This window comes from Perna viridis, chromosome 3 (genome assembly GCF_037379345.1).
Source record: "Perna viridis isolate PV_CMFRI_1.1 ecotype Kerala chromosome 3, ASM3737934v1, whole genome shotgun sequence".
Taxonomy (NCBI): domain Eukaryota; kingdom Metazoa; phylum Mollusca; class Bivalvia; order Mytilida; family Mytilidae; genus Perna; species Perna viridis.
In genome coordinates this window covers 24,743,233-24,764,362 of record NC_142447.1, presented here as the reverse complement: position 1 = coordinate 24,764,362, position 21,130 = coordinate 24,743,233, and the positions used below count along the sequence as shown (strand labels likewise).

At 32.8% G+C, this 21,130-nt stretch overlaps 1 protein-coding gene across 1 annotated transcript; it reads left to right on the top strand.

The window, feature by feature from the left end:
* The first annotated feature begins 1,018 nt into the window (after nucleotides 1-1,018).
* On the top strand, nucleotides 1,019-8,157 carry LOC148621563 (organic cation transporter-like protein). The gene is made up of 10 exons (XM_088576070.1): nucleotides 1,019-1,154; nucleotides 2,246-2,463; nucleotides 3,104-3,334; nucleotides 4,200-4,402; nucleotides 4,794-5,225; nucleotides 5,563-5,697; nucleotides 6,062-6,147; nucleotides 6,789-6,909; nucleotides 7,534-7,606; nucleotides 7,879-8,157. Exons 1-10 carry the CDS (start codon nucleotides 1,019-1,021, stop codon nucleotides 8,032-8,034), a joined length of 1,791 nt encoding a protein of 596 aa, XP_088432196.1. The 3' UTR covers nucleotides 8,035-8,157.
* The last annotated feature ends 12,973 nt before the right edge of the window (nucleotides 8,158-21,130 follow it).

Here is a 21,130-nt window from a genome sequence, read left to right as displayed (position 1 = left end):
AACATCCTGTAAATTTTAGAAACACCGTTGTGTTTGTCAACTGGGGATTCCATTTTCATTCGAGTTACCTCTTTTTTCTGCACTCGATCCGAACATCATTTAGACAGACTTCGAAATTACACCTGCTATAACGGGAGGTAACTCTGCAAAAAAGGCTAAAATATGGCTGCATCCCGGGCTCCGCAAGTAGGGAATAAGTACAATATCTGAATAATCTTACATCTTATTGGTTCTGATAACGTAAAGCCAATAGCATCAACGTTACTTGCAACGTTATTGATAGACTGTTGTAGATAGATTGATTGATTGTTTTCATCACTGAAAGACATTCATTGTTAATTCACCATCAGGGATTAGGGATTAATGTAGAGAATCTATTAATTGACCTTATTGTTGATAATTGTAGAAAAATAGCGACATTTACACTATTAAACTGAACAAAAAGAGTGGTATGAGGTCATGACATTGTTCTCACACACACACACAAAAAAATTCTCATTCAGCAGTGCAATAAAGGGAGGATAAAACTAGATAAAAACCAAAGCTTATTACTGTTTAACGTGGTAAATATGACAACAGGAAGGCTGATATTAGAAACTGCAAAATAAAAGTGCATACACGTGCGTGTTATGGATTTATACTACCGGAAGTGCACGGAACATCGCTTGCAACAAGTGTGCCTTGAAATGATGACTTATTTTTTTCTTTTTAACACAAAACTAAGAGTGCGACAATGTATAAACTGAGAAAGTCTGAAAAGAACCAGAACAAATCGAAGGTAGGTTATACATATAGATGGTTTTTGAGTTGCTGTATTGTCTTCCATAATACCCTCCCTTTTTGATACTACCGGGTAGCAGTCGAGTCACATGGCGCAGATTTTTTCCTTTAAAAGAAAAGAATACTAAAGGTAATAATATGCATTTGTTATTGTGATGTTAAATTTAGACTTTTGAATATTAAAGCACACAATTCATGTACGTGTATCTGGAAATGTTATCAACTTACTGAATATATCATGGATCCTAAAGTTGATGTGGACAATATTTTGTACTCTTTAGGACGTTTAGGAAAATATCAGAAACTACAATTAGTACTTCTTGCATTCTTTACTTTTGAAAATAGTTTTCATCTGATTTCTATCGTTTACATAGGTGAGTACTGTCTGATGTTCGTTTTTTTTACATTTTTATAAATACGACGAGAAAGTACATAATGTATTACATAATTAATTTAACAAAGCGAAAAAAAAAACTGGTGATTTGTAAGGATTTTGAGTGGATTATTAATGGTTCTTGTGTCTATAGTAGTTTGTCTTATATTCGCACATGTAAGATTTGTCCACTAAGTAACTATTATATGGTTAAACAAGCAAAGATTTGAGAAGAATGGTTTAATACCACTCCTTAAAACACCACAAAGAGTTATCATTCATATTAATTCTCTCCTGCTTGCACAAAGGTGCTTAACGATGACCATACAAACAAAAAAGATACCGAGACATAAAAGCAAAATAGGTAAACAAAAAAGGACTCTTTTTCTCTTGTTTTGGTTTTTTCGAGTATACATGCGTGTTAAAAGAATACATACATGTAACCAATTCTGGTGATAGATGGCTGTTCTCTGGTAGAGAGTAATCAAGGGAACCAAGGTCATAGCGGTAATCACAAGAATGTAATCTAGGGACAAAGACCAGACATGGAAAACAGACATACACAACAAAGAACATAAAGTAACTAAAATCATACATACAAAGTAACAAAAGTAAATGAGCAACTCGGACTCCACTAAAAACTGGGAGCATGGACCAGGTGCACCGGTAGGGTAAGCGTCCTCTGCTTTTGTAGAAACACCCGCCGAGTTGCTCATAAAAAGTCAAGTCCGGGGTAGACAAACGAGGAAGACACACCATTCTGGATAATGGTTTATCATTGATAACAGGGAGCATGTCCATGACACATGTATATAAAACTTTTACTCTCCCTGTTATTTTACATTTTTTTAATATGTTTTATTTTTTCTCCTTTCGTTCTTTGATAAGTGGCGTTTGTTTGGACATATGTTGTATTCTTTATTCTTCAAATCTCAGTAACAAGCCGACTGGGTGAAATGGTTGATAGATAAGTTTTCAGGGTCAATAGCAAATTGACTAACTCACAGTATGTTTTCTTAACTGAGAAAATGGAAAATGCCTTTATAAAAGGATTTAATGTACTTCATAGAATAAACCTGGACACTTTTATAGGATATAGACCGCCATATCGATGTGCAGACATAAACATTACGTCATACTTACATCACCATCAACATTACTTGACAAACAATTCAGATATAGACATTCAGTATGGAAAATGTGACATAAACATACTCGTAAATGAGAGTATTGGAGTACAGAAGTACAAAGAGAAATGCATTAATGGATATAAATTTGGCATACCAGCAGTCAGATCAACTGTCACAGACGTAGGTATTCTTTTACATATACCAGTTTGTCATACTTTAAGTATACATGAGGTATGCATCTATTTGCAACCATTGGTACGATAACAAGTAGAAAAGGTAATCATAACATAGGTATGTTTGCACTCACAGACTTAGGTTTTGTATGCGGCTATCAGAACCAACGTCGAGGATCGAGGAACTAGTAATCACTAAGGGGATGTCTAGATCGAGGAACTAGTAATCACTAACGGAGACTAGAATTGTAATCAGTACCAGTATACCAAATTTGGAAATATAACTTAAAACAACAAAGCGTTAGTTTGATCTTCAAAGACAAAAGCTATCACTGTGTGACATTAATATTTGACCAGTTCCAAGCAATACAATAAACGATAACTCCGTCCGTGTTGTCGATAGATCCATTAAGCGAATTGTATAAATTTGTGGTATTAATGGTGTAGTTTTGATATTCCATATGTCAGTGGACAACGTATGAGCATCTCAGTTGATATTAAAAAAAGAATTAATTCTTCAAGGAAGGCATTTATCAATATATAAATGACAGCAAAATATTCTAAATACCTAAGCGACTGATAAAACTTAAAATGCATATGAATCCAATTATGGAGATCTGGTTTGAAATATATGTGCTATGTTTCAGTGGGACCTTGTTTGCAGTGGAGCAGAGCGATCAGAATTTGCACAGACATTGATTATGCTTGGACAAGCGGTTGGGGCACTGATATTTGCTCCTTTGGCTGACAAGTTGGGTCGTAAACCATGTAATGTTACAGCAAGAATACTATACTTTCTCACAGCACTGGCAACAGCTTTTACACCTAATATTGACGCCTTTTTAATCTTCAGATTTCTTCAAGGAACATTCCAAGGGGTAAGTTAAAGTTTTACCATTATAGTGAAAGTTCTTTTACATCCAGGCAAATATATCTATTTTGAAAAAAAATAAGTATATACCGAAATCCATTGATTATATTTATGATTTGTGAAACGCTGTTTTCTATTTGATTACCTGAAATCAAATCTTACAGGATTGAAAACCCACTGAAACTTTTTGATGCTTACCGAATTTTATTTAGTTGCCGATGTCGGAGCATGACATGGTATTACTTTTTTCTTTCAAAGTACATGATGCCACTCCCTGTTTTAATGTGGTACCCAAGTTCCAAAGCTCCAATTACTGGTCTGAAACCATCGAACGGAATTCGATGAAACTTTCACATTTTTTATTCCTTTTTTTTCATCTCGTATTTTCTATTTCCACCTGAATGGCTTGAAGGATTGTTTCTTGATGCAAACAATAGACTGTCATTAGTCGACCAACAAAAGATGTCACTGTACACCTATAATTTTGTTTTCCATATGAATGACTTATGTCTCTTATATAGTTTCCGGAGAGAGGGGATTAGGGGGTATCATCAAATGAGCTTTTTTTTTCTGTGCTGTCTTCCCCGTTCTTCAGGTTTTATATGAAATTATCTGTTGTCATCATTATGTATGTATACTGTATTTTGTCTATTTTCTGTTTTTTAAATGTTTTGGCCATGTACTTGTATGTAATGTCTATAAATTCTTTCTGTGTTTATGTTTCGTTGTTGTTTTTGTCGATATCTCAAACAGAAATTGGCGACATTATTTAAGACAGCGAAGAATACCACAAAAGTACTCGATGGAAGTATTCTGCAATAAACTATAAGCACAATTCATATAGAAAGAAATATGACACAATTTTCTTTCAGGGAAGTGCGATGACGAATGCAATTCTGTATGTTGAAATCGTCCCAAAAGAACTACGTCACAAAATTGTAGCTTTTATTTATTGCGCATGGACATCTGGCCTCGTATTCGTCTCATTGGTTGGATACCTATGTAGAGATATATCATGGCGCTACATGCAGCTCATTCTTGCATTAATTACCGTTCATACACTGTTTGATTGGCTGTAGGTAACATATAATGACACAAAATTTAATCAAGAGAATAGGAAGTAATAATCATGTACAAATGTATTTAATGAAAATCTTAGTTGATTATTACATTTGAAATATTATGTACATATTGTAAAAACTCATTAAATGACAAAAATAAATATTCTACAAGCAAAACACACTCCTTAAATATAAAAAAATATGTATAAAAGAGAGGTTCCTAATATACAGCTGATTAGAAAATCTACTAAGGGAAAGTAAATGCGAAAAGAAACAAAGAAAGGGAACGACAGAAAGGGCCACCAACGCCTTGTAAGAAGTCAAAATAACCTTTCAATAACGAGAAAAGTAATTTTGATGCCCGATGAAATGTAGAAGATGAAAACTTGTCTTTTGCTATTTCAGATTTTTAAAAGAGTCACTAAGATGGCTGACAGCAAATGGAAAGAAAGAGAGAGCAGAAAAACTTTTGAAAAAAGCCTGTAGAATGAACCATATGCATTACCAGCAAGTAATTGATAATGTAACACCTGCCATTGAAATGACAATTAAGGTTGAATGTAACTCAGATGGAACAGAAAAAATTGAATCAGAAGAAGAAGACAATTTCGAACAAAAAATTATCACTGATGCTCAAAATACAACTCTGGAACAGGGTGGTCGAATTGTAGATGAATCTGAAGCAACCGATACCGACCAAGTTCAGGTTTTAGCAAAACCAAATAAAGATAAGAGATTGCAAGTACAAGAGACAGATAAAGTAGAGAAATATTCAATTTTAACAATGTTGAAGCATAGACAAATTCTGTTATCATCCGCTGTTTTATGGTTATCATGGTAAGTTTTATCAAAGTGTTGTTATTACAGTAGCCCCATGAACAAACAAGCAAACAACCACTCAATAAAAGAAATACAAAAAGCCGATAAAAATGTACTGGAATGAATCAGATTACTTATTTGGCAATGCTTGTAAAGAACCAATCTCCGAAACAGAGGTCCTTGTATCTCCTACGTCAAACAAACACAGGGACGAAGGAGCTACCAACCACTGTTTCGGAGATTGGTAAAGAACATACACTTACTTAAGTGGTATCAATAAACACTTAATGTTCATAGATGACTTATTAGCTTTATAAACCATATTAGAAATAAAATGATTTTCTATTCTTTACAGGATCACTATCACTTTAACATACTATGGATTGATGTTAACTGCCTCTAAGTTGTCTGGTGACAGATTCCTTAATAATATTTTATCAAGTCTTGCCGAGATTCCAGCTATGGTTTTTCAAGTATCATTAGTAAACAGGTACCAGCAAATCAAAACAAATTAGTTACAATTACTAAGTATTAATGTAAACAAGTACAAAAAAAGTTTTTTCTCCAACGAAAATATAAAAGTTACATAATATGGACATATTCAAAGTTAAGGTACATCATAATTTTTTCTTCTTTTTTGCATTATCCCATTTCTTTTCTTCACACTACACGTTTACCGTTTACACCTTCGATATACACTATTTTGTCTCTTACAAACTTTAAGAGAAAGTTGCTGAAAAGGCAAATTGAATAAATAAATTATCCTACTTCTTTTTTAGGATGACATCAGTCGTATGAAATTTATGAATTTACACAATTTCTGTAAGAATAACACAAGATTAAAATGTTTTCAGAATAGGTAGGAAATGGATGCTGACAACATTTCATGCTATAGCAGGTGTTTCTTTAGTGCTTGCAACTGTTAGTACCACATACAAAAGTAAGAAGGGAAGTACAATTATTATAGAGATTTCAAATGTGACATTTTTAGAGTTTATCAAGATTCGTAGAGTTCATATTGCATACTAAACATTTTACCACCTTATACCATTAATTTTGATACGATTCTAGACTTCGAAAAAAAGTAGGAATTGGAAGAGAAAACTTATTCGTTTTGATAGAATTAGGTGCCTTTGGGAAGCTTCATTTAGGAATGTTTTAATGACATTATTCATAATTTAACAACAGATTTGAGACATTTGGTTATGTCGCTTAGATCTGACTGTAAAGTTGTAAAATTGGCAAATTTTAAATGATTGTGTCTTCCCAATGATGTTTTATTCACTCGTTCATTGTTTTTAAACCAAAAGATAAGTCGTAAGTGCAAAAAAAAATATTGGTAATAATACCACACGGCCCTTTTTTATATTGACGCCGTAACTTACGACTTATTTTGTGAAATCAACTCCAGATTGTAACCCTATGAACGTCTGACATGCGTAATGATAGCCTTCGGTTTGTCTCATTGTTTGGATTCATGATAGGGTTTTAAAGATGAACGAATTTGATAGGCTTCTATGAAAAAATTCAAAAATTTAAAAAGAAAAACTGTTGACTGATTAATTGTTTTATCAATAAAAGATGAGTATTCCTGGCTGCCCATACTTGCCAACGTGTTTTCCTTTGTCGGACGATTTGCCATTTCTGGGGCCTTTAGTACTGTCTACCTTTACACGCCAGAGCTGTATCCTACCAATATGAGGTAAAACATGTATGTTATGAAGGGTAATAATAAAATTAACGAACTGAAAAGATGTAGGCAATAGTCAAAAAGAAAGTCCGTACAACATATGGCAATACCAGGGTAAAAAATCCGGAAAGTTGGAAACAACCCCAATGTTCATGACGTAGTAAAAGTATTCATGAAACGAAAGATGGGTAAAGCTAGGTTCAGCGTTATTAAATGTATCATGACGACAAACTAAATAGCAAGTTTGTTCTAATTTTGTTTTGGTATCTGTTGAACAATTACCCAAAACTGAATTTAACCGATAGCATTCCTTAATTATCTACATGATACATATTTCTCCTTTTATATCAAAGGAAAGTTTCACCATATTGTAATGTGTGATATCTTATATTACATTTACTTTTACATAACAAATATACTCATAACAGCTGCCAAGAAAAAATGAATGAATGTGCCAACGACTAAAAAAAATTTGCATACATGTATATTACAGTTATGCACATTTAGAAAACGGCAACCATTATCTTAGAAAATTACATGTAGTACTTTTAATTACTTTAAGTGAGATAATAAAAACTAATATGAAGTAGTATTGAACTTAGATTAAGTATTTGTATATGTAATTATTCTTTCAAGGAACGCAGGTTTAGGCATGGCGTCAATGATATCCAGGATAGGTTCTATGATGTCGCCTTTTGCAATTACACTGGTAAGTTTGTAAGCTGTCATATATGCCTTTTTTATATAACATCAACAAATCATATGTGACCTTAATCAATTATATTGGGCATTTTCGTGAGTTGTAAACATGTATACATTTTAAAAGGTTTCATGGTATGACGAATTCGTAAATCAAGTTTATATATACTAATACTAATACAGTATAAATAATCCATAATCATGATACAAAAGAACTAATACTTCAGTTTAAAGGTTTATTAATTTCACAACAAATGTAATGAACTAAAAAGTAAATTGCAGGCTGAACACGTGACATGGGGTCCAGCTGCTGTTTTTGCTGTCATGAATGTTATCGTGACAATTGCCCTGTTTCCGTTACCGGAGACTATGGGCCGAGAGCTTCCTACCACTCTTGCGGAGTTAAAAGCCTGGCATAAGAAGAAAAACTCAGCATGAATCTAAGCAGCATTACCGAAGATACTGCAGTGGTTGCTGTAACTATAAACTATAGAAAAATGCATGTTTTTTGTATACTTGTATTTTGAAATCTATATTTGATATTTTTCGATAAATATTACTCTCTCACCTTTATGTGTGCTATTTTACTTTTTAACACTCAATATGTAAGACAACCTCTACGCGACATTTACTTATAGCCATGCAATCAACCAGTCTGATTGGAAATGGATAAAACAAACCTCCTGCATATGTGCAGGAATCTTATAATCCGCCGGATTATTCTAGTCACACAAGAATCTAAAATCATTTAAGACTACACCGGTCACCATGTACCATCAACTCATTAGATAGATCAACGGAGTCCTGTTACCAAGATACTACATGATTCGACCGGTTCTGGGATTATGTTTCAAGTTTATGGCATTTTGCAATATACAAGCTTGGAAAGCGGACATTATGATGTGGATGTAAAACAACAACTTACCGTTTTATTATAATGAGCAATAGTTCTTAATATGGTTATTCTGGCTCATGATTCCGTGCTCCTACAGGTTACACCGCCCAATACTAGACTGAATAGATGTTTATGTAAGTGTCCAGTAAGTTGTGCTCGTTTTTATATTAAATTATACAAAAACGTGTCCATCTCCGACGTAGGTTCTGGTTATTAATAGATTGAAATTGACTTGAATTTGTTTTAGAATACATTTTATTTTTCTCAAAAGAATACGACTATTAAAAAGAACATGATACTTTTTTTCTCAACATAGTCTCCTTTAAATAACAAAGACACGGAAAAAATGGTGATAGGAAGACAATGGTAAATAAATTATGTCGTGATATAAAATCAAAGAAGATACCAAAAACGATACAAACCTTGGAGAAAATGTTTTAATATATCGTAGCACTGTTTGCACTGTTCAGGTCCATTATAAGAGAGTAATCAAGGGAGCCACAATGATAGCAGAAATGAAGAGAATGTTATCCAGGGGTAAACATCAAACAGAGAAAACAGACACAAACAAAAAAGAACATGAAACAAGTAAATCAAATTAACACGAACAAAGAAGCAGAACAGTAAACGGGCAACTCTGACTCCATTCAATATTTGGAGAATGGACCAAATGCAACAGTAGGGTAAGCGTCCACTGACTTTTTAGAAACACCTGCCAGTTTGCGCATGAAAAGTAAAGTCCATTCACAGAAGCCTAATTATAAGAAGTCTAGCGCGGCAAAACAAGTTACAGCAAATTCTGGCATAACGTTTGAGTTGTGATATGAAAACTCCATACGCAGGTGCTGAAGGGATGTTGCCACAGATAAAAGGAAAGTTGACAATACGAAATGAAAAGTCATTGTGTTTCTCGTATGGTTTGGTCAATAGTTTTCATTCTTCATCGCTTTCGAGTGTAGACTAACATCACAGGTTTTCTCTGGGTGCAAGTCAATCCTGTGGTGACAAAATGTGTTAATGCTGCAAACAGATGTGCTTATCGTCAACACAAATAGCACAACCACGGTGAAACGTTGAGAAATATTTTGTAATGTAAATTTTTCAAATGTGATTTATTTACTTCGCTGTTCCGTCTGTGAATTCCAATATATTGTCGAATCCAGACAACCTGTTCACAAATGTTTAAATCAAAATATTAGGTTACCAAATCAAAAGATTTCAACGGAGTGCAAATCCTAATCGTATAACATAATACGATCTGCAGCGATCCACAGAGGTTGAAGTGGGAAGGTTTTGAAAAAAAAATCTGTGCCGTAGTTCTACACGGAATGAAAAAGAAACATTAAGTTATTCAATGCATGTATAGTTCATTTTCTTTACAGTGTTTGCTTATGTCTCTAGTCGAATTTGTTTACAAAGTTCAAAATCATCTCAAATTTGGATTTCAATGTTTCGACATTAATTTCAATACGTCACAGGTATTCACTTGGTAATGAAGTGAGTTGTGTTCAGGTTATTTACCTCCCTATACACTCAATTTATGTTTATTACTGAATAAGGATATAAAATGACACATATCGTAAGTGCACCTAGGTCATAAGTGGAAAAAACATTTGCAATTACAATGTTAAAGATGAATGGTTCAAAGTGTCATAGTTTTCATTTCCTCTTTCGTCTACCCCAGGCTTGACTTTTTATGAGCAACTCTGCGGGAATTTCTAGAAAAGCAGAGGAGGCTAACCCTACCGGTGCACCTGGTCCATGCTACCAGTTTTTAGCTGAGTCCGAGTTGCTAATTTGCTTTTTTTACTTTTAATGTATGATTTTAGTTACTTTGTGTTCTTTGTTGTGTTTGTCTGTTTTCCATGTCTGGTCTTTGTCCCTGGATTACATTATTTTGGTTACCGCTATAACCTTGGTTCCTTTGATTACTCTTTAAGCAAAACCAGTTGCAACATTGTAAGTATGTTTATGAGTTTATTTCCGACCAAAACCTTTATATCGGTTATGGAATCCTCATATAAGATAAATTAGAACTCGATCTAGAACATGAGCTATGAACTTGTGCTGTGAAAACATGTACACTACGACAGGTTTTGAGATGGTTAAATGTATTTTATGGTAATACTTTATTATAGCTTTATGAATATATCTCGAAATTCAATTTATCTACAGATATCTGGAGCTGGAAAAACTACCCCCTATTCATTATTCATATATTTGACTGCAAGAAAATAAGTCCTATTCATACGTTCTCTCAGCGCGAAATACATACCCATTCATATATTATACTAACTAACATCTTTTTGAATTATGAGAATCTAAATAAAAACAAAGGTCTGCAGGAGGTTGCAGAAAGGGAACATAATTGTTAAATCTTTATATCAAATCCCATACATCTGAAATTTATCAATTCGTCACCTTTTCAACAAAGCTTTTGCCCATGGCAATTAAGTACATAATACACTAATTGAAGATTGACTGGTGATTAATGGAAAGTTTTTTAGTAAGAAAATATACATTGAAAAGTATAGCTCAGAATTGACAGCCCAATGACTCTGTGACCAAATCATATATTTCAACTATAGAAAAAAGAGACCTATTCCAGCGGCACGTCTATGTACTGGTAGATAGAAACTGACCTATTCCAGCGGCACGTCCGTGTACTGGTAGATAGAAACTGACCTTTTCCAGCGGCACGTCTATGTACTGGTATATAAAAACTGACCTATTCCAGCGGCACGTCTATGTATTGGTAGATAGAAACTGACCAACCCCGGTGGAAAAATGTTTTCATCTTATTTCTATTGTTTATATTGGTAAATATTTTATAGGAATGTATTATGATATGGTTTTATGTTTGCTTTGCGACTTGTGAATTGGAATGCAGCTTATTTACTTTTTACTACGCTTTTTCGCAAACCTTTGTCTAAAAAAAGGACAAACATAAGAAAGACATTTTGTAATGGAATTCGTGATCATATTGATTTACTTTCAATTCACTGTAATTATAGCCTCCACTTCCTTCCCTAATACTGTTGATGATGCTACCAGAAGAAATCTATTTTAAAAAATAGTATATCTCTTTTATAGGATCAGACCCATACAGATGTAGGTATGTATTTTCATTATTTCATACTTTAAACTTTTAGGCATCAGTTGCGATGTGAAACAAAAAGAAACAAACCTTGACCATCACACATCTTATGACTACAGAACGAGATTGCTTTATATCAAATAGCTTGAAAGTTTATATAAGTTCTTTTGGTTTCTGAATTTTAGATTTCAGCATTGTCAGTCACAAATGAAATCTTTTACTTACTGTTATAGACCTCATTACCATTGTTTGTCATTCGGTCGTAATAAAATGATATTGATTGTGTATAAAATTTTGACTTTGCAAGTTTAAATAATAGACTATGGACTCAAACGTACTAACAAATTAAACCAATTTAGACTATCAAAACAGCATTGAAATAGGTATTGTAAGCAAACATACAACAAATTTACAAATCAGATGGACTTTCACGCATGACAAAACTATTCTGTCGAGTTAAAGGATAGCCCAAACGATAGCCATACGCAAGGTGTATAAAATAAATTGATGTTGGTCAACTTGGAAAATTAAGCACAAACCTTTTTTTTTTTTAAAAAAAAAATTAAAATATGAAACAGGTGTGAAAGTAGGAGGACGAAATCAATATATTGATATCTTTATGTTTTTTTACAGTTTCAATTTAACTAAGCTGTTTTTTTCTTTATAATGTAATTGAATTTAAGGCAAAAACTATTTTTTTTGTTCAAGGTTCAATGTTTATAAAGATCCATACTCGACATAACAAGTTAATTTCCTGTCAGACTAAAATTGGGCTCTTAGTACTTTTAAGGTCACAGGTCAAATATGTATTGATTACCGCGATGAGGGCGCCATGTCTCTTATACATTTTAAGAGTAGTGGCCAAATGTAAAAACTGTAAGTATTTCATTTTAAATTATATAACTACAGTAAAAACATATCTACAATATTCTATACCACAATGGTCAGACCTGGATTGATTTAAGGAGATACGACATAAACATTTTTGAAATTAAGCATTTTTCTGATGTCCAGACAATAACTTGGCTATAACATGTAAAGAATTGATCTTTTTGAATGGTCATATTGCCATATCACCAAAGGAAAATTGGAATTGATTTTAGGGGTTACGACGTGAACATTTTAGGAATTAAGGGGATCAAAAACTGTCCAGAAACGCACATTATTTTCTTGTGTCCAGATACTTAACTTGATTATAAGTTATTGGATTAATTTTTGGAGTTATGAATTGAAATCCGAAAGCAAAACAAAACAACACAAGAAACATACGAAAATAAAATCATACAAATCCTAAAATCAATAAATATATAAAATATCACTCAATGATCCAAGATGCATTTACTTAAAAACATGACCATGTTCTACTAAATTTAACTTTTTCAGATACAATGTACCAAGGAATACAAATCTGCAATAAGCCCTAGACATTCATATAAACCATATGTCACGAATAACTCTATTCCAGGGCAGTGTATTGACAAATGCAATTCTGTATGTTGAACTCGTTCCTAAAGAATTACGTCATAAATGCGAAGCTTTCATTGGTTGTGCATGGACAGCAGGCCTCATATTTGTTTCCCTGATTGGATACCTTTCCAAAGAATTAGCATGGCGCCACATGCAGCTTATTCTTGCTCTATTAACCATTCATACACTATTTGATTGGCTGTAAGTATATGAAAGTTGTACCTAATGGAATTCATTTGTCATTGAGGTAACCAATTTCTACAAAAAACTTTAAATCAAGACAATAATTAAACAAAGTTTTAGAATATGAAAAAGGAGATAATTTTTTTTGTATAAACGAAATAAAGCGATTAATCTCACAAAATTATAACAGGTAGGGAACCCCTCATCACACAGTCTAACAAGGAATTGAACTGAAACAGATCGAAAGTATAAGTCAAGATCTACAGCCTGGTCCTAAATGATGGATATTAAGGATCGAGAACCACAAATTAGAAAGTTTTTTTTAGCTCATATTTTCTTTTTTGATAACAATTACAGCAAACCTGCAACTTTTACAAACAAAGCATGGGTATCTGTAAAAATGTTCACCATTTATAAAGGTCCTGAAGAAATGTTTCATTGATTTTAATTAACAGTCAGTCAGAAAATGTAAAAGGCAACTCTTCACCCTATGCATTATATCATGCAAATGAACACAATGTCCTCAATTCTCAGGCAATTAGATGTAAAAATGTATACATTTTATTGAGGAAATAACATTTAAGATGTTGAATCTAATGTATTTTAATGTTTTTATTTTGATGAACTGTATACAAATTACCGAATTATACCAACAATGATCGTAATGGAGCTGGAGCTAGGCGGTTGAGATTTTTTAAAATTGTGAACCTTACAACTCGGCGGGTGTTTCTAGAAAAGCAGAGGACGCTTACCCTACCGGTGGACCTGGTCCATGCTCCCACTTTTTAGTGGAGTCCGAGTTACTCATTTCCTTTTGTTACTTTGTATGTATAATTTTAGTTACTTTATGTTCTTTGTTGTGTATGTCTGTTTTCCATATCTGGTCTTTGTCCCTGGATTACATTCTTTTGATTACTGCTATAACCTTGGTTCCCTTGATTACTCTTACAATATTACATTTAGTGTGCAACTGCAAAATGTACAAAAGATGCATTAGCTTCTGTGTAATTCAATTTGTCAACACAACAGTGGCAGACAATAAGACCTAAAACTCTTTCTTGACTACATAACGTAAATTACGTTACAACATATTATCATAAACATGTGTAAACTTAACAGGTTCATGTTAATGCAAAATTAGTACTTCTTGTGTTGGACAGAGATTAGATATTTTCCAGACATACCTACTACCACAGGAGCTCTATAAAATCAGTTTCTACGGCTCCTTGATTCAAAACATAGTTGGTTATATTTTCAATTTTCGTCTGATGGCCATCTTGGGATGAGGACCATTGTTTGAAAACTTTTGTTGTAGGGCCAATGAGGAGCTCTTATATTGACCTATTTTAAACCAACTATCAAATATTACAAATTTCTTCTATTTTCATGAATATTTGTTCGTATTTAAGCGGCGGTGGCCATCCTGGAATTCTTAATATGACGCCTCACAATGGTAGATAGTGCCAGATTTTTTGCCAAATTCAGTTTCATTCCATTCAATCGTTTCTGATGTCCTTGGCGAAGAAGGAAAACAATAAAATGTAAAAGAAGACGAAGAAGCTGGCTATGTTCCCCACCTCGTTATGGAACAATAATCATGTAAAATGTTAAGTGAACATGTTTATAATAATATTTTGTAGTATAATTTACGGTAATATGTATAGGCCAGAAGAAATTTTATATTTTATTACTTGTGCTTGATCTTAATGGCCAGTTGTATTGACAATCAGTTATATTTAAACTTGATTAACTTCCATAATAAAAAGCATAGGACGAAGCGTTGCCCTTTTCCGACTAACTGTTTTTCAAAGTCAATGAAACATTACTTCAAAGCCTCCGTTAATGGTGATTAATTTGACAAACACCCTTGCTTTGTTTGTAAAAGTTAAAGGTTTGCTGTAATTGTTGAAAAAGCAGAAAATATGAATTATATAGCTTATATAGCAGAAAATTGTTAAAAAAGCCTGTAAAATGAACAAAATGCTCTACCAATTGATAGTGTGACACCTGATTTGAAATACCGATTAAAGATGAGATTAATTCAGAAAACAATGGAGAGAGCAATTTACAAAAAAAAAAAACATCAATACAGAAGAGTATAAATCCCCTGCTGGTGAAATGAAGGTCGTTATAAAGACGAATCTGAAGGAACGATAAAAACTAATGTCCATGGTCAAACAGACGAAGACAGATATAACACAAAAGACAAAGTAGAAATGAGAATAGAAAAATACTCAATTATAACTTTGTTCAAGCATAGAAACATTTTGTTATCGTCGGCTGTTTTATGGTTCTCTTGGTAAGCCTTTATTTATAAGTTCAACTATTGTATGAAAACAAAAATCTTCTTAATAACAAATCAAATCTTTAATCATAACCAGGGGAACGAAAACATCAGGATCCATTTACAAGAAAGGATATCGAATTAAACGACAACTAAAAAAATGGGTATGATTCGGTTAATGATATTTAATGCTACAAACCTGTTTTTATCAAACAAAACTACAAGAATGGGTTAACTACCAGTTCAAACTACAAAAGAGACTGAAAAGACTTAATGCATTTCGACTTGAATATTCCTCTGAGGTGTATTTTATGTGAATTTAATCTGCATATGAAAAACATATGATTTAATTATTCCTTCAAAGATCACCGAAGTTTTTACTGTATATAGATAATTTTGAATTCTCTGAATGAACTTGAGAAACGAGTGGTTGGGCAACTTAACTCATTAATGACATTTGGTAAATTTTCTATCTTTTCAGGATAACTGTAACACTTACGTACTACGGGTTAATGTTAACTGCTTCAAAGTTGTCTGGTGACCGATTCCTTAATAATGTTTTATGAAGTCTAGCAGAGCTTCCGGCTATACTCACTCAAGTGTTTTTGATTAATCGGTAATAACAAAATGAGACATATTGATAGTACTTTGAAAACTAAAATAGAACGAAAACTCTAACACAATACAAGTATAATATATCACAGTAAGTGCATTACAAGTGCATTAACCAGAAAAAAAATGAAATTTTGCCTGAATGTTACCCTGTCTTATCAATGCTCCGTGCATTCAAATTCCCAATAAATATAACTCGATTTTAAAAACATTTTCAACGATAAAAAGGTTCGTATTTATTTATTTTGTCTGCTTTATGCCACAGACGATTGCATTCCTTAAAAATAGTGAGGACTCTTAGGCAAACAGTAACTATTTTCATTACTCTCGGTTTTGTTTTGCTGTTTTTGTTTTCTCTATTACCTTTGATGAAAAATATATCAATTTAAAAGTGCTGTAAACATAGTAAAGTTCATGTGCAAAGATGTGCAGATCATAACTAGAAAGCCTAAAAGAGAAAACAAAGTAAATATGAGATATACAATTTATATCATGTTTCTATTTATAATGAAAAACTTAGCATCCTTACCTACTTTGATTGTCTTTTCCCATAAGTTATCAGCAAGTTTAATGGTTTAAATTAAATATTATCTTCAATTAAAGACGAGTATTCATGGTTGCCCATACTTGCCAACATACGGTCCTTTGTCGGACAATTTGCTATTTCTGGGGGCTTTGGAACTGTCTTCCTTTATACGTCTGAACTTTATCCCACTAATATAAGGTCAGTGATGTGTAGATAAGTAGATTATTTTCTTACAAATTTGATTTTTTTCTTAATTAAAAATCAGAAAAATATAATGACTTTAAGGAAGGAAAATGTAACAATATTAAGATCAATTACATGCAAATTTGTTGTTGTTAAGAATGACTAATGAATAAGAACAATTCTCACTAATCTTATGTTTAACAACACGCAAAAATAATGAAACCATTTTAAAGACTGTGGTAGTCATTATTTTAATGGACTTCATATGTCATTGCAGTATACTTGAAAGAAATGTGAAATATGGACTGTTCAATCAATGCATCCGTATTGTATCAGGTCTTGGGAAAGAATTGAAATGAATTTAATGATTAATATATTTTTTTTTATAAACGCACGTCTGGGCATGGCGTCAATGATAGGCAGAATAGGTTCAATGATGTCTCCTTTTGCAATTACACTTGTAAGTTTTGTATTGAGATACCCAGTTTTACAGCTAGGTTTCAGATAGATTTAACATTCTGTTTAGATTAAGTTTGGTATGTTTCAGAAACATTCAACATTTGGAAGGAAAGTATAAAATATAACATGGAACTCATTACATTTTCTAGCTAATTACACCCCTAAGCACAGTAAATTCCTCTAAAATGCCTAAAACATGACACTTCTTGACTGTCCTTGTTCAACATCATTGGCTTCGAACTTTTTACCACAGATGGTAATAATAAAATATTTTTCATAAATTTCATTTGAATCATGAAATTGAACTCGTACTATAGGATATACAATGTAATGTAATTCACACTTAACATTTGTAGTTTTTAAATATGCAGACCTTTCAAATGATTATACATTTTCCTTCATTTACCAGTCCTACTGAAATTTAAGTACTTATCTTTGTGTAGCTAGACATTTGAAGTTACATGTTTCCCGAAAAATTGTATATGAACGTAATGAAAAAAAACCCACCAAAACTTTGTAATAAAGGTATGACCCTTACACCACGAACGTTGATACGTGTTTTCGTTTCGGCTGAGGAAATGCGTGCAGGGCGTACAACCACTAAAATGAGGTCTTTTTGTGAAATCTTTATTTTTCACTGCCCCCCCCCCCCCAAAAAAAAAAAAAACAACATGTTTGCCACGCTCCGCTTCGTTCAGATTATTTAAACAAATATTTACTTCAACGACACCTTAATTCCTGGGTCAATTACTACATCGTTTTCATTAATCAACACAAAAATCATTAATGAAAAGATATGAAGTATTATTTTGTCCACTTTGATTATCAATACTAAATGTATAGTACTGAAGAAACTTTGGATACCTTGTACATGTTCTGATTCCAACCCTGAATTAATTTCAATGAAAAATTCAAAACACGTTCTGCAAACAATTATTTCCGCATAAATTCAAATATTGCATAATTTACGAAATATTAATTCATTTTGTGAAAACGAACATATTACCGACTATCTTCCCTTTAATTTGTCTACAAAAGAATTTATAAATTTGTTATAGGCGAGGTAACATCAAAACATTTAGTTATGTAATTCATACAGGTGAAATGGATTAACTTCACTGTTCATATTGCTGGGGTAATTGACAATCACCAATCTAAGATGGCGATTCAGTATCTAAGCTATTGTAGAATGTATTTTCTATATTCTTTTTTACATACATGTATTGTGCCAAATTCAGTACTACAATTCTATTTCAGCATAATCGGTTTGCATATCTGATTTATCAGAAAATGTCAACATGTGGCATACATATAGAATGAACAAGGTGTTTTAACACTGGACCAATTAACCATGATAGTTGTGTGACTGACCAGTGACCCTTTTACGCTTGATCTGAAACATTTTGTGGATGGTGTTTTTGTAAAATGATTATTTTTTCCCTAGGAAAAGCAGACTGTTTATACTCTTAAGACTTGAGAAATCACTTTTATTTATAGAATCTTATTTGATAAGAATTAATTTGTTGAACTAATTAATAACCAATTATTAATATGACGGGTTCTAGTGGTCCCTTAAGACATTTGCATGAAATCGATGGTAGCTGAAATACTTTGACACTTTCCACAATCAATATTAACTAATATTCTTTTAGTTGTAAATAATGTTGTGAATGTAAATATTATTGTACATGTAAGTAAAATTGTAAATAATGACTGGCATTACTATTGAAAATACAAAATAGAAACATGTAGTCATTGAGTGTTTTTATTTTTTCTCTCTGCGTATGTTACTGTATTATGATTATCATAAGGACACAGGAAGCAATCAAATATGATTGTGAGTAAAGAGTCAGACATGACTAAATTACATGAAGAGAGAACATATTTATGTTGCTATACTGTATGAAACAGTTAGTTGTTATGTAACACGAAAAGTTAGACAAATGATTTTAATTTTTTAAATAAGTACCAGTCCATAAAGATCCATATATAAATCAGACACTGCCTATGGTATAGGTGATTCACGGAGTAGAAAACACATAAGAAAACAAACAATGCGGTTTTGGTCTACATATGCCATATTTTAAGTAACAATAGCCCCTTCTGTATTTAGGTCTGTATTTTTGAGAAAACCATACATTGAAGAATCGCATACACAATCTATACAATATTTATCTCCAAAGTTCAACAACCGAGTGACAAACTAAGACTGGTTATGTGGTCTGTAACCAATTTCGAATAAGAAATAAAACAAATAAATCGGTGGGTTTTTGCATGAATCACCTCCTGTCAGATTTTCATAAAGACCGCTTTTTGATTACTAAATCATAAACTACTTCATTACAAAAATAATGATATTCGGTAATTGGACCGAAAACAGGTCATTATATCTCTATAGTTAGATAATTTGAAAGAGTAATCAAGGGAACCAAGGTTATAGCGGTAATCAAAAGAATGTAATCCTGGGACAAAGAGTAATCAAGGGAACCAAGGTTATAGCGGTAATCAAAAGAATGTAATCCAGGGACAAAGAGTAATCAAGGGAACCAAGGTTATAGCGGTAATCAAAAGAAGAATGTAATCCAGGGACAAAGAGTAATCAAGGGAACCAAGGTTATAGCGGTAATCAAAAGAATGTAATCCAGGGACAAAGAGTAATCAAGGGAACCAAGATTATAGCGGTAATCAAAAGAATGTAATCCAGGGACAAAGACCAGACATGGAAAACAGACATTAACAACAAAGAAAATAAAGTAATTAAAATCATATCTACAAAGAAACAAAAGTATACGAGCAACTCGGACTCGGACTCCATTAAAAACTGGAAGCATGGACCAGGTGCACCGGTAGGGTAAGCGTCCTTTGCTTTTCTAGAAACACCCGCCGAGTTGCTCATAAAAAGTCAAGTCCGGGGTAGACAAACGAGGAAAGGAAAACTATGACACGTTGTACAAATCAGTTTTCATATCGCAGATGGATACACCATAACGATCCACGAGTTCATGATGACGACTATAAAACCTTTGTAGTGAAACAAACATTTACGCGAATACATGTATAAAAATTTAATTTAGCAACACACACCAAAAATAAACAACCGTTAGCAAATCATCAAACAAAAGAACGATGGAATCAGAATTACCATGGGGCACGAGAAAACAATACCGTGCCAATTTAGTTGAAAACCCCTGGTACCTAAAACAGCGGAAACACCACTGAATCAGTTTGGCCGTATGCTGTAATTATGTAAGTAAGTTAAATTTTGCTTATCAATATTTCCGGGAATTATGATACTACATACTTTTAGTTCATTGTGACCAAAGGTTAGGTTCATGTGAGCCATTATCATTGCTTTGAATCCGTTGTCGTCGTTAACATCTCTTAAAAATCTGCTTCCATGAAACCACTGAGAGGATTGTAACCAAATACTGTAAATGGTATCTGTAGTATCTGCTATAGAAAATTTATGGTCATCCTTTTTTATAAGATATGGGTATACAATGTACTAACCGTTTTTAACTTTATCACCAAAACTAAAAAGGGATTAAAAAAAAAACAAATGCCCACCAATTTTATATTGGGGAAACCCTGTTGAACACATTCTTATAGATGGTAATGCTATTGACAGGTCAAAGTAATTGATGATCTGTGCTCTTTGTTTACTCCTTTGAAGCTATGAAAGATATAAAGATGAATTAATCCTTACGATAAGGACTAAATGAAGTCTATGACAATGAGCCGAAATCCGAAATTGTACAGTCTTCCTATAATGGTATTTTTTGGTATATTTGCTTCTATCATTGTGAAAAACAATCTTTCAAAAAAGTG

Bases quoted from the DNA above. Each gene is read 5' to 3' on its own strand.
- LOC148621563 (XM_088576070.1), top strand. From the start codon at position 1,019: ATGGATCCTAAAGTTGATGTGGACAATATTTTGTACTCTTTAGGACGT. The intron at 3,335-4,199 runs GTAAGTTAAAGT...ATTTTCTTTCAG, and splicing joins TTCAAGGAACATTCCAAGGG to GGAAGTGCGATGACGAATGC. The intron at 5,226-5,562 runs GTAAGTTTTATC...TATTCTTTACAG, and splicing joins GCTGTTTTATGGTTATCATG to GATCACTATCACTTTAACAT.